General features: G+C 42.7%; 2 protein-coding genes across 2 annotated transcripts; both read left to right on the top strand.

Annotated features, from left to right (window-relative positions):
- The first annotated feature begins 4,385 nt into the window (after positions 1-4,385).
- dhx33 (DEAH (Asp-Glu-Ala-His) box polypeptide 33) lies at positions 4,386-11,632 on the top strand. Its single transcript, XM_062405494.1, has 12 exons — positions 4,386-4,809; positions 4,987-5,147; positions 5,826-6,053; positions 6,211-6,381; positions 6,672-6,857; positions 7,137-7,248; positions 7,709-7,868; positions 8,009-8,097; positions 8,186-8,313; positions 8,450-8,653; positions 9,378-9,464; positions 10,044-11,632. The coding sequence occupies exons 1-12, from the start codon at positions 4,599-4,601 to the stop codon at positions 10,350-10,352; spliced, it is 2,046 nt and encodes a 681-aa protein (XP_062261478.1). The 5' UTR covers positions 4,386-4,598; the 3' UTR covers positions 10,353-11,632.
- Positions 11,633-12,781: 1,149 nt separating this feature from the next.
- Positions 12,782-17,293, top strand: c1qbp (complement component 1, q subcomponent binding protein). Its single transcript, XM_062406588.1, has 6 exons — positions 12,782-13,166; positions 14,592-14,742; positions 14,826-14,922; positions 15,040-15,135; positions 15,256-15,381; positions 16,487-17,293. Exons 1-6 carry the CDS (start codon positions 12,914-12,916, stop codon positions 16,634-16,636), a joined length of 873 nt encoding a protein of 290 aa, XP_062262572.1. The 5' UTR covers positions 12,782-12,913; the 3' UTR covers positions 16,637-17,293.
- The last annotated feature ends 154 nt before the right edge of the window (positions 17,294-17,447 follow it).

The following is a 17,447-nucleotide window of genomic DNA, read 5'->3' as shown; positions in this document are numbered from 1 at the left end:
ACCCAGTCAAGGCATTCTGTGAAGGCTGAAAGAAATAAATGACAACTTCTCCTCAAGAGTTTTCAAATGTGTGCCTATCACCTTGCACATTGCAGCATTGTTGACATCATGTCTTTTCTAGGTCAGTGGGAACATCTTAAGGTTCCCACGCTGCACATGTTGTTGCCAGAGCTGCACCTTTAAACGAAATCCATTTATTTTATCAGTGCTTGGAAGCAGGTTTTCATTTCGGCCTTGAAACCGTGTGTTCAGTTCATTCAGATGATGAAATATATCAGCCAGGTATGTCACCCAACAGACACTCGACAATGGTTAATTAGGTCATATTAGATAATTTCCCACAGCACACCTGACAATCTCTCACAGCACACTAGTGTGCTGCGGCACACTGGTTGAAAATCAGTGCTCTATACTCTTCATAGGTTTCTTTCTATTATCTTCATAGCTGGATTAATGATGTGACCAAGCAGAGAAGGGATCAGGACTGTAAAACTTTTATTTCTAGAATGTTTTTTACAAGATACTTGAATAAGCTGTTCAACGGAGACGCCTCCGGAGGCAGAGGGCGGATCACCTAAGTGAGGTACAGCCAGATGTTGGGCACCTCTTCATCAATGTCCACAGTTGATCGATGATGTCTTCCAGAATTTTAACTACCTGCTTTGCTGTTGAACATTTCACGCAGCAACAGGCCCATCCTCCTCCAGCTCCGTGTCAGGAATCTGACAAAAACCTGGCGCACAGTCTGCCACAGTGCTCCTGGTGTCCTCCAAGCTGCCATGGTTGAGAAAACTGTCAAAAATTATCTTGGATAGCGTCTCCATCCACTTGTGGCTTGGTTTAAGCAGGTCTGAGCTTCTTCCTCTTTTTTAGCTTGATCCTGATCTTGATCTGGCTCCTTTCCACCATAACCCTGGGAGATTTCTCTCATTTTCGGCTACTTCAGGAGAGCGATAGTGGAGTCAGACTGTTCACTGATTTGCTGAATCTGCTGAATGCAACATCAACAGAGTCCTCAAATAGCTTCTCCACCTCCTCCTGTGGGACCGAGGTGTTAGAGTTAGGTCAGTCTGGTTGCTGATTGGTTGCATGTCCTCGTCAGTGTTCTGTTAGGACACAGCATCAACAGTGTCCTCATACAGCTTCTCCACCTCCTTCTCTGTGACTGAGTTCTTCAAATGAGGAGTGGGGTCAGTCTGGTTGCTGATTGGCTGCATCTCCTCCTCAGTGTTCTAGGCGGATGCAACATCAACAGTGTCCTCATGCAGCTCCTCCCCTCCTCCTCTGTGACTGAGGTCTTCACATGAGGACTGAGAGTGAGGTCAGTCTGGCTGCTGATTGGCTGCGTCTCCTCCTCAGTGTTCTGGGTGGATGAAGCATCAACAGTAACTCCAACCTGTGGTTGCTCTTCAGAGGAGGCAGCACCTGCCAACGGTTGAGTTTGAGCAGGTTTGCGCCTCCTCTTTTTTTTTAGCTTGATCTTGAAAACGATTGACTCCTTTCCACCATAACCCTGGAAGATTTCACTATTTTTCTCCTCCTGCAGGAGATCTATAGTTGTGTCCGTCTGGTTGCTGATTGGCTGCATCTCCTCCTCAGTGTTCTGGGTGGGACAACATCAACAGTGTCCTCAGGCAGCTTCTCCTCCTCCCCCTCCTCTGTGACTGAGGTCTTCACATGAGGAGTGAGAGTGAGGTCAGTCTGGCTGCTGATTGGCTGCATCTCCTCCTCAGTGTTCTGGGTGGATGAAACATAAAGTTCCACCTGTGGCTGCTCTTCAGAGGAGGCAGCACCTGCAACCTGCTTAATTTGAATAGGTCTGCGCTTCCTCTTCTTTTTTAGCTTTATCTTGAAAACGATTTGCTCCTTTCCATTATAATCCTGGAAGATTACACTATTTTTCTCCTCCTGCAGGATATCACCCCAAATCTCAAACTGCATGTTTCTCTGTAATTCTTTTGTCAAGGTCTGTCACGAATTCCCCCTCCTATTAACATTTTTATTTGTCCAATCGTATCCTTTGTATATACTAGTGCTGTCAAACGTTTAAAATATCTAATTGCAATTAATCGCATTTATATCATAGTGAACTCAAAATTAATCGCAATTAATCGCAAATTTGTATCTATTCTAAATGTCCCTTCATTTATTTTTTTTCCATATTTTTTTTTCCGCTTTAATGCTCTTTTCAACATGGAAAAGTGGATTGACGTTGTTAAACTGGGTGTGCGTTAAGGCCGTTAATAACGCGTTTAACTGACAGCACTAGTATATACTAATCATGATGTCATTTCAGAACTCAGCCACTCCCTCTGCTCTGCACTTCCTCATTCCACACATCCCTTTACCAGCCCCAACCAAAGACACACCTGCCTTCCATCAAGTCATTAGTCTCCCCAGTATATCTTACTGCCTGTTTCCTTTTTCCTCTGCCAGATCGTTTAGTGCAGTGATTTTTACACTAGTGTGCCGTGGGAAATTATCTAATATGACCTAATTAACCATTGTCCAGTGTCTGTTGGGTGATACCAACATTATTTGGTCGGTAGATCTTGCTGAGCTGGTCATTTCAAGAGTAGCTCACAGGCCTATAAAGTGTGGGCACCCCTGGTCTGTGCTGTAATAAAGTGTGGCAGATAATGTTATACATAATGTTTGGCGAAGGAAAGTATTTCTGACAATTGAGAGGTCCGATTACTCAAAGCTGCCTGCAACTGATGAGTGGTGTGCAAAGCTGGCTTACCTGGCTGATATATTTCATCATCTGAATGAACTGAACACACGGATGCAAGGCCGAAATGAAAACCTGCTTCCAAGCACTGATAAAATAAATGGATTTCGTTTAAAGGTGCAGCTCTGTCAACAACATGTGCAGCGTGGGAACCTTAAGATGTTCCCACTGACCTAGAAAAGACATGATGTCCACACTGCTGCAATGTGCGAGGTGATAGGCACACATTTGAAAACTCTTGAGGAGAAGTTGTCATTTTATTTCTCTTCAGCCTTCACAGAATGCCTTGACTGGGTTAGGGACCCATACAGCTCAGCATCAGATGCTGGAAAGGACATGACTTTACAGGCGCAAGAGGAACTTATTGAGCTGAAACAAGATTGTGGTTTAAAACTAAACTTTGCTGATCTTCCTTTGGACAGCTTTGTGCTATCTGCTGCCAAGGAGTTCCCCAATCTGGCCAACAAAGCTATTTGGACATTGCTCTCGTTTTCCACAACATATTTGTGAGCTGAGCTTTTCAAGCTTGACTGCGATAAACACTAAAAACAGACACTGAGAGCTGTTGATGAAGAGCTTTGTGTGTGTCAGGTTTTAACACTGATTGAGTATAAATACATTTAGAAACTATATTACTAACTATATAAAAATCACTGCAGTAGTGCACCTTCACTAGCCTCACGATTCGATTACCATTCAGCAGTCAATGATTCGAATACACAACGATGTATCACATCCACAATTGCCTATAGCACTGCACGTAGCTGCTGTTTCATCGGTTGATTAAACCAAAATTTACAACAATAAATTGTAATCAGACTACTATAGTTAGTCTGTGACAGTGGTCAGTGCTCTTCACACTGACATTCATCCAGTTTAGACTGCTGCATCTAAAGCTTAAAAGGACAAACTCTGATTATAGCCTTTATCAAGGTGGCCCCACCTGGCCCCCCTTGGCAGCACCACTGCACCGAGGCGCATCACTCCGCTGGTAAACAGGTGACTCCTTTCCTCTGATGAGAACTGATCTTTATAAAAAAAAACTGCTTGACCCTAATTTATGTTCCTTGATAAACGGGGCGTCGCTTCTTCTGCAACATTGAAGTTAAAACACGCGCTGCGTCTTAATCCTGATTTCCTGACTGTGCGCGTCACGTCACTTCTCGTGTTGTGTAGCAGGTTTAAACGCGTGTCTCGTGAGCTCTGGAGAGAATCAAACAAACACAAAGGCAACGTCGGTCCCGTACGTGTTATAACAACTGCTGATCAGTGATGGTGTTTATTGTTAAAGTGTCAGAGGAAGCAGACTCCGACAGAGACTCGGACACATACAGGACCTTTGATGAGTGTCTGTCCTGAAGCAGCAGTTTGAGAATAATTCACTGTAATGCAGGAGACTAGGAGTAAGGGTTGAGAGGCATCGGAACTCCACCAAGTCTAATCCCCCGACCTGATATTTAGATTTTTTTATTCAATCAATATATTTGTTGACAGGGAATCTGTGCACAAATAGGACTATACAATTAATTTAGTGTAAATTGATGTCTGTGTGCGCACGTGCCAGCTATCTACAATCATAAGATCCCTAATACGTGATGTAGAGGAGGTGGTTTGATGAGGGCTTTAACGAGGATGAACCTGACAGTCACGACGCGGGTTGGATTTTACCCGCGGTGAGATGACGTCGAACGTCCGCGCCACGCTGTAACCACGTGGGGACGTTTTAGTGAAGCGCTAGCAAAACATCCGCAGTGACGCTGGTGTCAGTGAGCACGGAGAAAAACTTTTGATTTCTTTTCCCCCTTACATCAAACCAACCCGAAGGAGCTGCGACGGTTTCCCCCACCAGAGTCACTCTTTCTAGACCATGCCCAACGACCCTCACCCTCCTCCGGCGAAGAAATTCAAGCCGGGGTCAGTGTTCTTCCGTCTGGATAGGAACAAGCCTGGCATGCTGCTTCCTAGAAAGGGGAATGCGACCACTCCGATAGAAGTCCAGAGGAAACAGCTTCCGATCTACCAGGCGAAACCTCAGCTGCTGAACCAACTGAGGCAGCTGCCCAATGTCATTCTGATAGGTAGAGTCCCCGCTACTCTTTACATGAGATAGATCTCACGTAGTAATCAGACAGGCTGGCGATTTGTTATTATTATCAACCATTGTCAGACTATGTTGGCGATAATCAACTTTTGTTGAACACCAACGGCGCCTTGTTTTGACTCCGCCTCATTCCTCTCTCTCGTGCACACCTCAGGTGAGACCGGGTCAGGGAAGACCACCCAGATCCCCCAGTATCTGTATGAGGCTGGCATCGGGCGACAGGGCATGGTCGCCATCACTCAGCCTCGCCGGGTCGCTGCCATCTCGCTAGCCGGAAGGGTGGCCGAGGAGAAGAGGACTCAGCTCGGCAAGCTGGTACGAACAGGAGACCGGTGTTCAACTGCTTCATGTGTACTTAGAAACACACGAGGCACAATGCTGAAGATTCAGCTCTGTATGTAGGAGAAAAGGTGGAATACATTGCTGATGATGTATATATATGTGTGTGTGTTGAGTTAATCAGTTATGTTAGAGCTTTAGTCTTGATGACCACTCAAAGCTCTTCACAACAAAGCTTTGTCATTCACTTCTTCACACACTCATTCACACCTTCCGTGTCCCGTAGTCTTATGACATGATGGGAGGAGAGTTGACGGACAGGGATGAGGAGGATTTGATCAAAATGTTATTATGGGATCTACTGTTACACCTCAGACAAGTCCCGTGTGTTTGAAAGAGAGAGATGGGTGGAGAGCACGGTTCATTGAATAATTAAAGTAGAAGCCAGAGGCTGCTGGGTGTAATGTCACATTAAGTAAACTCTGGACAGACGCTGAACCTCAAGCATGCTTTCTTGTTAATTTTATTACCTGATGGGAAAATCTCAACTGTGGTGTCCCTAATATCGGTGTGTTCAAGGTGAATTATCCCTGAGGGGCAATTAGTAGTACAGCCATCAGTAACCAAATCAATAAATACAAACTCATCACATTTATTCATTTGACTAGCCAATGTCAGCAGTGTTAAGTCTCACTGACTCAATCTTCTCGTCAGGTTGGTTACACGGTGCGTTTTGAGGATGTCACCTCCTCAGAGACGAAGCTGAAGTTCATGACAGACGGCATGCTGCTGCGTGAGGCCATCGGAGACCCGTTACTGCTGCGCTACACCGTGGTGGTCCTGGATGAAGCCCACGAGCGCACCGTGCACACGGATGTGCTGTTCGGCGTGGTGAAGGCTGCTCAACGCAAGCGGAGAGAACTTCACAAGATTCCCTTGAAGGTAGGAGAAGAGCTTGAGCTGCACTGGGTTGAATAAAGTTTCACTTCGTAGTCGACACTCAACTCATCAAAACTGGCTCTGAATTATTACACAAAAGCAAATTTTCTGCCCCTACTTTGTTGATCTCTTTTTTTTTTTTATTGTTTTTCCTGCACAGGTCATAGTGATGTCGGCCACAATGGACGTGGATTTGTTCTCTGAATACTTTAACAAGTCACCAGTGCTGTACCTGGAGGGAAGGCAGCATCCCATTCAGATCTACTACACCAAGCATCCCCAGTCCGACTACCTGCAGGCTGCACTGGTGTCAGTGTTCCAGATCCATCAGGTAGTGTTCAACATTTAACTATCAACTAATCTGTCAAGTAGACTTTAGATTAACTGATTAGATTTGGAAGATCAAAGGTCCAGGTTATGCTGACCTCATATGAGTCTTAGTGATGGCGGTGAACATCCGCCGCGTGATCATTTTCTCATTTAAACACTGATATCTAAAATATCAGGTGTTTACTTCTGTATCGTAAGGAAGCAAACAATGAGTGAACATTTCCCTTGGTGCAGTTTCATGCACTGTGATGACTCTTCGTGACACTGGAACACAACGTGGTCTCGTTGCAGGAGGCGCCTCCGAGTCATGATATTTTAGTCTTCATGACGGGCCAAGAGGAAATCGAGGCCCTGGCGAGGACTTGCCGGGACATCGCCAAGCATCTTCCTGAAGGCTGCAGTCCCATGGTGGTTATCCCGTTGTACGCATCGCTGCCCCCAGCACAGCAGCTCAGGGTCTTCCAGCTAGCTCCCAAGGTAAAGACAACAACAAACACAACAGAGTTCTGTAGATTTGTATGTACTGAAGGAAGTCGTTCTGAATGAACAGTCACTTTGGTTTTGGACAGATTGTGTGAAATCTGTGTGCTGCTGTTCTCAATTGTCATTATCCTTAATAGTATGTACTTGTTTGGCTTCTTTAAAGCAGTAGAGACACTCAATCACCAGTTTTTTGTGATTCTGAAGTTGCCATTATCATTGTCTTGTTATTTTCTATTGTCAAACATATTGTTTGTTCTCTTTGCTTTGATCCAGGGTTGTAGGAAAGTCATCCTCTCGACCAACATCGCTGAGACGTCGCTTACAATCTCTGGGATTAAATATGTCATAGACACAGGGATGGTGAAGGCCAAACGGTTTAATCCTGGTGAGATGATTCATTCTGCACGCACGCAAACACACCCACACACACACACACACCCTTGTACTTGAATCCTTACGAGGATAGTCATTAGCATAATGCATTCCCTAACTCTTAACCCTTACCTTAATCATCACAAGGCAATGGCTCAACCTAAGTGTAGTATGTACATTTAGTCATGTCAAATGTTCTTTACTGATTTGATTAACGCTTATGTTAAATATACTTCATCTAGTATGAATTTCAAGTTTTTGTTTTTTTATTATTACTTGTTTTGAATAGTCTATGGTCTTTTAATTTAACCCCCACCCTAACCTACACTTCACCCTAATAGACTCAACCCTTTCAAAATGTTTCAAACACCCTAATTTAAGTGTTAACTATAAAATAATTCATTTTATGGTGAATGACACAGTAGATTGTGCATGTTGTGGTTTTATTGTACATGTGTTGTGTGACTCCGCAGACAGTGGTTTGGAGGTGCTGGCAGTGCAGCGGATCTCTAAAGCACAGGCCTGGCAGCGATCGGGTCGAGCTGGCAGGGAGGACTCTGGCTCCTGCTATCGTCTCTACACCGAGGCGGAGTTCGACGGCCTCATCCCCATGACCGTGCCTGAGATCCAGAGGTAAGTCTCTGTTTCATGCAGTTGATAAACTTCAGTACAGTGTGTGCTGCTCTGAACAAGGCTCTCCTGCACCTTGATTCATTTGGGTCAGTGTGATCGAGTATGCTCTTTTTCCTCCCCTCTGTGTGTGTCTGCCGCAGGTGTAACTTGGCCAGCGTGATGCTGCAGTTAATGGCTCTGGGGATCCCAGACGTGATGAATTTTGACTTCATGTCAAAGCCCTCTCCAGGTAAGATGCTACTGATCATGACTCACTGTGCTCGTCTGGTCATCCAGAGAGTTGGTAGGTTGAAGTGACCAGTTTGTGTTTATCCCAGAGGCCGTTCACTCTGCTGTGGAGCATTTAGAGCTGCTTGGAGCCGTGGAGAGGAAGGAGGGCCAGGATTTCCTCACTGCTCTTGGAAAGAAGATGGCAAGCTTCCCCCTGGAGCCAAGATATGCCAAGGTAGAAAGTGCTTCACACAAGCAGAAACTGTTCAGGAGCTCTGCATTGATTTGTATATTTAGTTGAAGATGACATAAAGTCTATTATGCATAGAGCCAATGTGGTTGATGCCTTCTTCTTTTCTCCGTTCTCACAGACCATCCTGCTGTCCCCGGATTACTCCTGTTCTGAGGAGATTTTATGCATTGTGTCTCTACTGTCAGTAGACACGGTGTTGTTCAACCCTCCAGCCCGGCGGGAAGAGGTGCTCGCGGCGCGCAAGAAGTTCTCCTCCAGCGAAGGAGACCACATGACCCTCCTTAGCATTTACAGAGCATTCAAGAAAGTCAGTGGTAATAAGGTGAGAATATCTGGACAAGTAGAGGAAAATATAATAAATGTCTACACGTTAGGGCTGTATGTTTTTCCAAAAATCAAGTTTGAGCGAATTTTAATTGACAAGTTGTATAAGGGGGTTTCCGGAAAACAGACTCTTAAATGCTCTGGTGTAACGAATCAGATCAGGACAGATTTGCTTGCATCTCTGCTTTATCAGGAAAGCCTACTTCAGTCGGTCTGATGAGATTCTAGACCAGGGGTGTCCAAACTACGGCCCATACATGTTTAATTGGCCGTATCAATGTCTAAAACTATAATTGACTGGCCCACTGAATTACACTTCTAAGTCTAATCACTAGGTGGCGCCAAACTTACTCCTGACTTGCCAGCTGTCCCTCAGACCACTGGCATGGGGGGCGTGGCGGAGGCTGCGGTTACCAGCATGAACGTGGTTTACCTGCATTTGATTGATTTTGACAATAGTAGTGCATTAGAAGCGAGGCAGTATACCTCACGTCTAGTGAGTGGTCCAGTCCTTCCAATATAATTTTGTGGCCCTCGGAAAAAAAGTTTGAACAGCCCTGTTCTAGACTGTATAATTTGAATTTAACCGAGTCATTATGGGTTGACTATGAACGTTTCCCCCAACGTTCCAATGAATCTTTGAATTGAAATAAGAAATGAAAGCCCTATTAAATGAAATTATGAGAACATGTTTCTGAGTGTCTTTATGTTTGCTTTTAAAGGAGTGGTGTCGGGAGAACTTTGTCAACAGCAGGAACATGGGTCTGGTGAAAGACGTCCAGGCGCAACTTAAAGAAATCTGCCTTAAGGTACATAACTGCAAATCACTGTAACCACTGGATGTACAGTGGGAATGTGAATGTTCTATGTAGGCCTAAAGCAGTGGTTCTCGAACTTTTTCTGTCATGCCCCACTTTGGAGCCAGAATATTTTTCATGCCCCGACTTCTCCCCTGCACCAAACAAATGACAAAATGGGCCAAGTTTAACATGTGTATTTACATAACATACACAAGAACATTATATTCACATTACTTTCAGGAATTTCTGATGTGCAGATAAAAAACCCCTTTCTAACAACTTTTTGTGACATTTGTCGCTTTAAAAGTTACAAAAAATAGTGCAATAACTTTTCTCAAATTCAACTTAATTTAAGTACCTTTGGTGACATTTATCTCTACATTCCTCTATCAGTCTGTACTTTTCAAAAATAGAGAAAATGTATTAAATTATAATCACATTGTTAAAAAGATGATGAAGCATGCAGCTTCAGCGTGCCCCATCGGATATGCCGGGAGACAGTTTGAGAATCACTGGCCTAAAGTCACGGCAGTAGAACCAGCAGCCCATTTGAGCCTCATGATGACTGGATTATTTTTGTTTCACTAGATGAATTTGAAGATGGAGTCATGTGGAGCAGACACGGAGGACGTTCGCCGCTGCCTCGCCCACGGGATGTTTGTCAACGCGGCAGAACTGCAACCCGACGGCAGCTACTTAGCTCTGGACACCCACCAGCCTGTGGCCATCCATCCCTCCTCTGTCCTTTTCCAGGCCAAGCCAGCATACGTGGTCTTTAATGAGCTGCTGCACACGTCGCGCTGCTACATGAGAGACCTCTGTCTGGTTGACGCCGACTGGCTGCTGGATGCAGCACCAGAATACTTTGGCCGCAAGCTCCACCTCACCAGGAGCTAACCAGTAGAGATACAGGACACATTTTTCAATTTACCCAGTGACTGAAAAACTGGAAAAATGTTTCCTCTTTACAGAGCTGAATTTGGATTAAGACACTTGCTACAAATCAGAAGAATCTGAGTTTCTGTGCAGTAATCTTCTCTGGATTTTACTACCTCTCAGTTGACCAGCATCTGGCATGTGTCACTGCAGCAGAAATCTGCAAACTGAGGCCTCACAACTTTGTTGACCTCCTCCAGACTCTTATTCACATTTTATAAACCATTTTTCTTCTGCCTGACATTCATTCTTTCCATTTAGCAACATGTTTAACATATTTAAGAATAGATTCTTCTTTTAGGTTCCCTGCTCCTATTCTTTCAATGTTTGCATGCATTTCTGATAACTGTATCAATTTTTTTCTCTTAGTCATATAACTTCACAAAATATTGTGTTTAGTTGTCAAAGTACTTTTTCATACAGGGTAGTTGACTGAACAGTTCTGCCTGAAAGTTGGAGGCTAAGAAAAGCAATCTTCTCTTAAACGGTCCCACTATGTCGTGTAGGTTTACACAAAGTGCTCTGAAGGGGTTTCATACACAAGCACAGTAGCGTTGTCTTAATCCATAAATTCCTGTAATAATATTTAAACATGAAAAACACCAAAGTTATGGTTAAAACGCAGGGTGCTCGTGTTACACAACTACGACTGTATCACACTTTCCCAAATACATGCACGTCAGGAGAAGCAGCATGCCTTATTCTCCAGGTTCTACTCTTGTTGCACAGATCCATGACTCATGACTGCAAAGACTAACAACCGACGTATGCTGACGACCAATGGATGCAAAGCAATGCATGGAGATTGTAGTTAGCGATCTGATCACTCAGGTCTTACATACTTTGTAGAATGTAAATCTCACCAATTTGAAGAATAGGATGGATGCTCCTCTTTTTTTACACTGGACTCAGGATTGTACAACATGTTCTGTAACCTGAATAAAATGAGAACTGTTTCTAAGTTTACAAACTATTAAACACCAGTTGCATCTGGTGTTGCTATAGAGATCATCAGACCTACTCCCACATACCGGTTGTATGTTCAGAGATCGAGTCTTGCACATCAGGCGGCCCATGAGGTTTTTAAGTAAATGGTTTAGGATCTGCATGAGCCCTTGTCAATTTTACACAAATGAATGCACGCCTTTGATGACTTTATTATAACTATACATCTTGTAATTTGTTATGGTCTTAGTTACACAGATGTTATAATTTCTAATAAATAAAACAAAAAAACACTGCCCAAGTGTACGAGTCTGCTGTGAATGTGGAGAGTAAAGATTCAAAGAGGGTAATGGGAGTTTTCCACTACATGTTTGATGTAACATAGTTAGTAACGTTTAATTTCAATAGATCAGTATAAAAATAAAATCACACCCTTTGTGATAAATGGCTTTGTATTTTTATAGTGCTTTTCTAGTCTTTGATGACCACTACTTTACAGTACAGTTCAACATTCACCCATTCACCCACATTCATAGAGTGCTTTTATTTGCAGCACTTAGTTATTCTATGGGGGGCCATTTAGGGTTCAGCATCTTGCTCAAGGACACTTCGGCATGCAGATGGGTCAGACTGGGAATCGAACTGCCGACCTTCAGGTTGGAGGACGACCACTCTACCCCTCAGCCACAACCGCCCACTTTACATGTCCACAGGAATTAAAAACACAGAACAGATATTTGTTCCAGTGTTTCTGTCGTCCCGGTTAAGGCCCTTATGATCACATTACTCCCTCATGAATGTTGAGTGTACTAATTGTAAGTTGCTTTGGACAAAAGCGTCAGCCAAATGACATGTAATGTAATGTAATGCAATACTCAATTAAATCGATCAAGACATAAACATTGATTGTCAGGAGAGCATGAGTGGTGGGGCCACCTCAGTAGCCACTTACACTTACATGTTGGAACATGGTCACATCTTGGGGAGTGTGCTGTTTAAAACAGAGTACAGCAGGCTCTAAGAAGATCTATTTTAACATCATCTATTCACACAGAGTTTTCAGCAATGACACTGCACATCTCTACATCATTACTTAAATTGTCCCTGATGATGTGACCCAGATATCTTACACAGACACGTGGTGCTGTTTCAGATGCTGTAACCTTCAAGTCTTCACTGAGGTCAGATCTCTGCTCTGAAGCTGCAGTGCCTTCATCAAGCCGCAGGGGGCGCTGTTTGGAATGGAACCTGGATATCAAAGCCTATATAAAATCCATGTTATTAATGTTATTAATGTTACTATCCATACCTTATAATTAAAGTTAAATAATTAATGTAGCATACAAGTCTTATGGTTTTGTAATGTTAAAGAATCCAGATGATGTAATTTTGCTTCACTGGGTTTTAAGGTTTAACTTCCGGTGCAGAGGTCATAGTTACGACAGGTCAATGTGTCCTTCCACACGTGTGTTCCTGTCATCTTACAGCAGCGGCTCCAACAGGCAGTAGCTCGGTGCTCGTGTGTTTCCACACTAACTTATTCCCTCGTTGTTCACCTTATCATTATTACCCCAGTCATGCTGAAGTCTGTTGTCCGGGCGGTGGGAGCCGCCGTCCGCGTCTCCTCAGCCACCGCGTCCACAGCCCGAGCCCTGCCGCTCTGCTGCCCGACTCTGTGCTCTCCGAGCTCGGCCACAGCGCGGCCCTTCACCCGCTCCCTCTGGATGCTCAACAACAACGGAGCCTCGTCGGGATACCGGCCACAGCTTTTCAGCTCCAGAGTGCGGAATCCCTCGGTGTCGTGTGGATGTGGAGGACTGCACACAGAAGGTATTCACCAGGGAACCAGGGAACGAGGGAAGCTAAGCTAAGCTAGATGCTATGTGACAGTGCTGCACGTTGAGGGAGGACCAAGCTGTAGAGCTATACAAACTGTTCACTTAAATTAATATATTCAATTGATAAATTCAGCCTCTAGACACAACTGGTTTCGATCTGTTGTCAGTCACAAGTTAGCAGGGATAGCATCTAGTCTCTTTAGATGGTTGGCATTCACCTTGACAGACAGTGGCTGCGAGCAGAGGTTAAATTAGGATTAGGATTCAGTCTGTTCTTATCTGGAGAGAAAAGATATCTTCCAATATGTATTTATGTATATATATATTATAAGCAATACATATTCATTGAAAAATTGTTTGACACATTGTAAAGTGGTTTCCAACAGAAATCCCCCTTACTGTCAAATACACATTATCTGTACTAGCTACAATTATAATATTTTCTCCAATCAAATGTTATGTGATCATCCTCTTCTCTTTTTAACATGATCTCTGCACATTATCAGGTATTAACCAGCTTCAGTTATAGGGTTTTGAATTCAGAACAAATGTTAAGGTCTAATTAGCCGTTTACATGCAAGTGTATTGGTGTGTTGCCTTAAATCCACTTTATTTCTGATACACTAACTAACAAACTAAATGAACAAAATCAAAACCTTTGTGACAAACAGGTTGATATTATAACACATCTGTTGTAACATCATAATAACCACAAAAATAACACTACCTGACCTATGAACAAATTAAGTTTTCATCAAATTAAGTTAAGTTATCACTTCACCTGCTACACTGTGTCCACTGCAGCCTCACTGCTCTGCCTAATGTGTGGGTGGAGGGCCACGCAGTGTGAATATCATCTGTCTCTAAGGAGAGCTGGCCTGAGAATCAGGGCGAATATAAATGTTAATATGAAGAAAAAAAAACACTTATCCAACACAATATATCTGAAATAAAATACCTTCTGTAGCACAAACGTATAAGGTCGACAGCCTGTGCTTAGGCAAAGCACATTAGTGCCTCATTTATGTTCTCTGCAGTCACAAAGTTAACATTTATTGAGATCAGGAAAGCTGTAGAAATATACATCAGACTGATGTGTAAGGCTTACTATCCCATGATAAGTCTATGGTCCTGGTATTAACATCCATCCTGAGGGATCCAATGAAAAGTATGCATGCTCACAACTGATAACCCACTTTCTACGTGCTCATTGTGCTGATTCTTACAGCCCTGTCTAAATTGAATCCCTGGTTCTGTCTAGAAAATGTGAAAAACTCACAGTTAAAATGAATCGTAAATGTTTGCTGCACTTGTTGGCACATGAGACTTGATGAATTTTCATCTTGTGTATCAGTTTATCTCTGTTGCCTTCCGTCTCATGATGGAGTCATTTAACCCGGCTGACACTTTTTAACAGGTGACAAAGCATTCGGTGATTTCCTGTCCGATGAAATCAAAGAAGAGCAGAAGATCCAGAAAACCAAAACTCTTCCCAAGATGTCTGGAGGATGGGATCTTGGGCTGAACGGCACAGAGGCTAAACTCACAAGACATTTTGCAGGAGATAAGTAAGTCTGCGGCTGTGACTAAAGAAATAATGGTTCGTTAACGCTACTGTAAATTAGCTCATAATGCATCTGCTGCTCCACAGGATCTCTGTCACATTCAACGTCAACAACAGCATTCCTCCTAGCTTCGAGGAAGAGGCAGAACAAGGACAGCAGAAGTCAGCAGCAGCAGAAGAAGAGGTGAGCCCACAGCAAACCTGACTGTTTAAGTCAGACGTGTATGTAAAAAAACATAACTATGTTGGTACTTAAGAATTTACTGATTGACATTAATATAATTTATAATTCTGTTTACAGCCAGAAATGGTGTCATCGCCAAACTTTGTTGTTGAAGTAACGAAACAGGGTGCAAAACATTCCCTGGTGTTTGACTGCCATTATCCTGAAGATGAGGTAAGCACAGTATGTGTAAATTCATGTAAGCTGTCGTATTGTAAGCAACGGCATGTCTCTGACCTTTCTGTGAAATAGCCAATCTGTGATGTACATAAGAATCTCGTTTGGCATTTCTAGATGAGTCATGGTGAAGGAGAGGAGGAGAGCGACATCTTTGCCATTCGTGAGGTCAGTTTCCAGCCCGAGGGAGATGATGAGTGGAAGGAGACGAGCTATACACTCGGCACAGACTCTCTGGACTGGGTAAGACCTGAGATGGGGAACAAAAACCTGTTTATTGTTGTTTGAGTGGTTAGACTACTTTGGGATCCTCCTACCTGGTTTATCTGCAAAGAAGATATTATAGTCAATGTTTTTCATAAAATGAAACTGAATTTGCTTTATTATAGTTCACATGTTGTTTATATACAAGTTTAAATGATTAAGATAACTGCTGTTATATTTTATACATTGCATGTCGGCTATTACAGAGGTCTGTTAAGCAAGCGACACAATCTTCAGGCTCAGCTTTTTTACAATAAAAGCTCTTTTAATTCTACTCTCTACAAAACATTACTTCGACAAAATAAATGTTGTGCTTTTACTTTGAAGGTAACTTGCCAAAGAAATGTGATTTTATGACCGTTGCTGCCATGACGGAGATCATTACCATGGACCACCGTCAATGTCTGTTTTAGTCTTATATAGTCTGATATATAAGGCTGTAGTTTATCAGAGGGTGTAAAAGAAGACATGTTTAACTCGGCCCACTGACAGCTCCTTCAGCTGAAACATACACACCCACACCCTCCCTATCTTCCTATTAACCATTATACATGTAGCCAAGAGTTCAATTCATATATACCGAGAGGTTAAAGTTTAACTAGGACATGAAGAATGTGAGTTTGAACCGAGACAGTATGCCTGTTTATTTTTTCAAAACTAGTCCACACTTCGCTCAGAAAACAGAACAATTAGAGTTGGTGAGCTTTCACAATAAAAGTCCCAACCAGATACACTGCTTATGATGAAAGGGAACACAAATTCACTGACCAGCCTTACACAATAAGGCAACTAAATAAAATAGCTTAGATAAATCATTTTGTTTAAAGCCAGCTTTGCACAATGAAAACTGATAATATAATATATCATATTTTAGTTCATTAGCTAAATAATTATACTATACTCTTTATTGCACTTCTTTTTACTTCAGTAGTATTGATTATCCAAAAAAAACCTTGATATTTCCTTTGAAAAAAATGTAATCTCGTGACATCCCTGGTGTGTGGGTATAGGAGTTGATGAGACTTGAGGTTGGAAGAGTCACTTTAAATGACCTAGGATTTCATGCTGTGTGGTTTTTTTTCAGGCCCTGTATGACCACTTGATGGACTTCCTGGCCGACCGCGGGGTCGACAACACTTTTGCTGATGAACTGATGGAGCTGAGCACCGCCATTGAGCATCAAGAATACATCAAATTTCTGGAAAACCTCCAAGGCTTTGTTAAATGTAACTAGTGCTAAGATAGAAGCTGAATTTCACTGATCTTTAAATCATGTCCTGGCAAATTTGGAAATTCAATGGTTCAGCAAGACTAAAGCGAATGTTGCAGCACTGAAAGATTGATCTGCTTGGCACTCTCAAGAGACTGACGGTAGTGTTTGTGACACGAAATGTCACAAAGACTGGGCTGCAAAGCATGATCTTTGAGAAAATGTGACTTTATTTTTCTGTAACTTAAACAAGATAGAAATATAAGTTAAATATATGAAGGCTGTAAACAGTTTAGGTCATGAAAATGTGCAGAAACCATCATCTCAAGAAATGCCTCTCTCTTCTGGAGATACTCTCTTCACTGCAGTGGTTCAACATGTTCGAGCACTATTGTAAATGTTCAAGTTCCCTCGAGTAAAAAATGGAAAATTAGTCAGGATGGAACTTCAAAACACAAACACAGAAAAACAAATGCGTTTACAAAGTCACTCCTAACTCTCGTGTGTGTGACATTCTATGTTACCCTGCTGAGTCTAATTGTTAGGTGGCTTGGAACAGGAGTTCATGTTAGCTATTATACATTCAACTCTGTAAGACCATAACAAACAGTTTAAATCTGAATGGCATATTTGTGTGTTGAGAATGGAAGGTCTGTGTTCATTAAAACAGTTTGATATGAATGGATGTTTTGATGTTTTATTTCATCAGGTGATCCTCTTTAAAATATATCGAGTGGCCACGTGACAATTATCAGAACCTCACAAATCACTGAAAAGATCACAACCTTCATGGTACTTTTAATACCAGAGGTTCCAGCCCTCAAGGAAGGTAAAT

Source organism: Platichthys flesus, chromosome 15 (assembly GCF_949316205.1).
Source record: "Platichthys flesus chromosome 15, fPlaFle2.1, whole genome shotgun sequence".
Taxonomy (NCBI): Eukaryota; Metazoa; Chordata; class Actinopteri; order Pleuronectiformes; family Pleuronectidae; genus Platichthys; species Platichthys flesus.
Note: the sequence above shows the minus strand (reverse complement) of the source record. Positions and strands in the feature narration are given on the sequence as shown.

Bases quoted from the DNA above. Each gene is read 5' to 3' on its own strand.
- dhx33 (XM_062405494.1), top strand. From the start codon at position 4,599: ATGCCCAACGACCCTCACCCTCCTCCGGCGAAGAAATTCAAGCCGGGG. The intron at 6,054-6,210 runs GTAGGAGAAGAG...TTTCCTGCACAG, and splicing joins TTCACAAGATTCCCTTGAAG to GTCATAGTGATGTCGGCCAC. The intron at 8,098-8,185 runs GTAAGATGCTAC...TGTTTATCCCAG, and splicing joins CATGTCAAAGCCCTCTCCAG to AGGCCGTTCACTCTGCTGTG.
- c1qbp (XM_062406588.1), top strand. From the start codon at position 12,914: ATGCTGAAGTCTGTTGTCCGGGCGGTGGGAGCCGCCGTCCGCGTCTCC. The intron at 13,167-14,591 runs GTATTCACCAGG...ACTTTTTAACAG, and splicing joins TGGAGGACTGCACACAGAAG to GTGACAAAGCATTCGGTGAT. The intron at 14,923-15,039 runs GTGAGCCCACAG...TTCTGTTTACAG, and splicing joins CAGCAGCAGCAGAAGAAGAG to CCAGAAATGGTGTCATCGCC.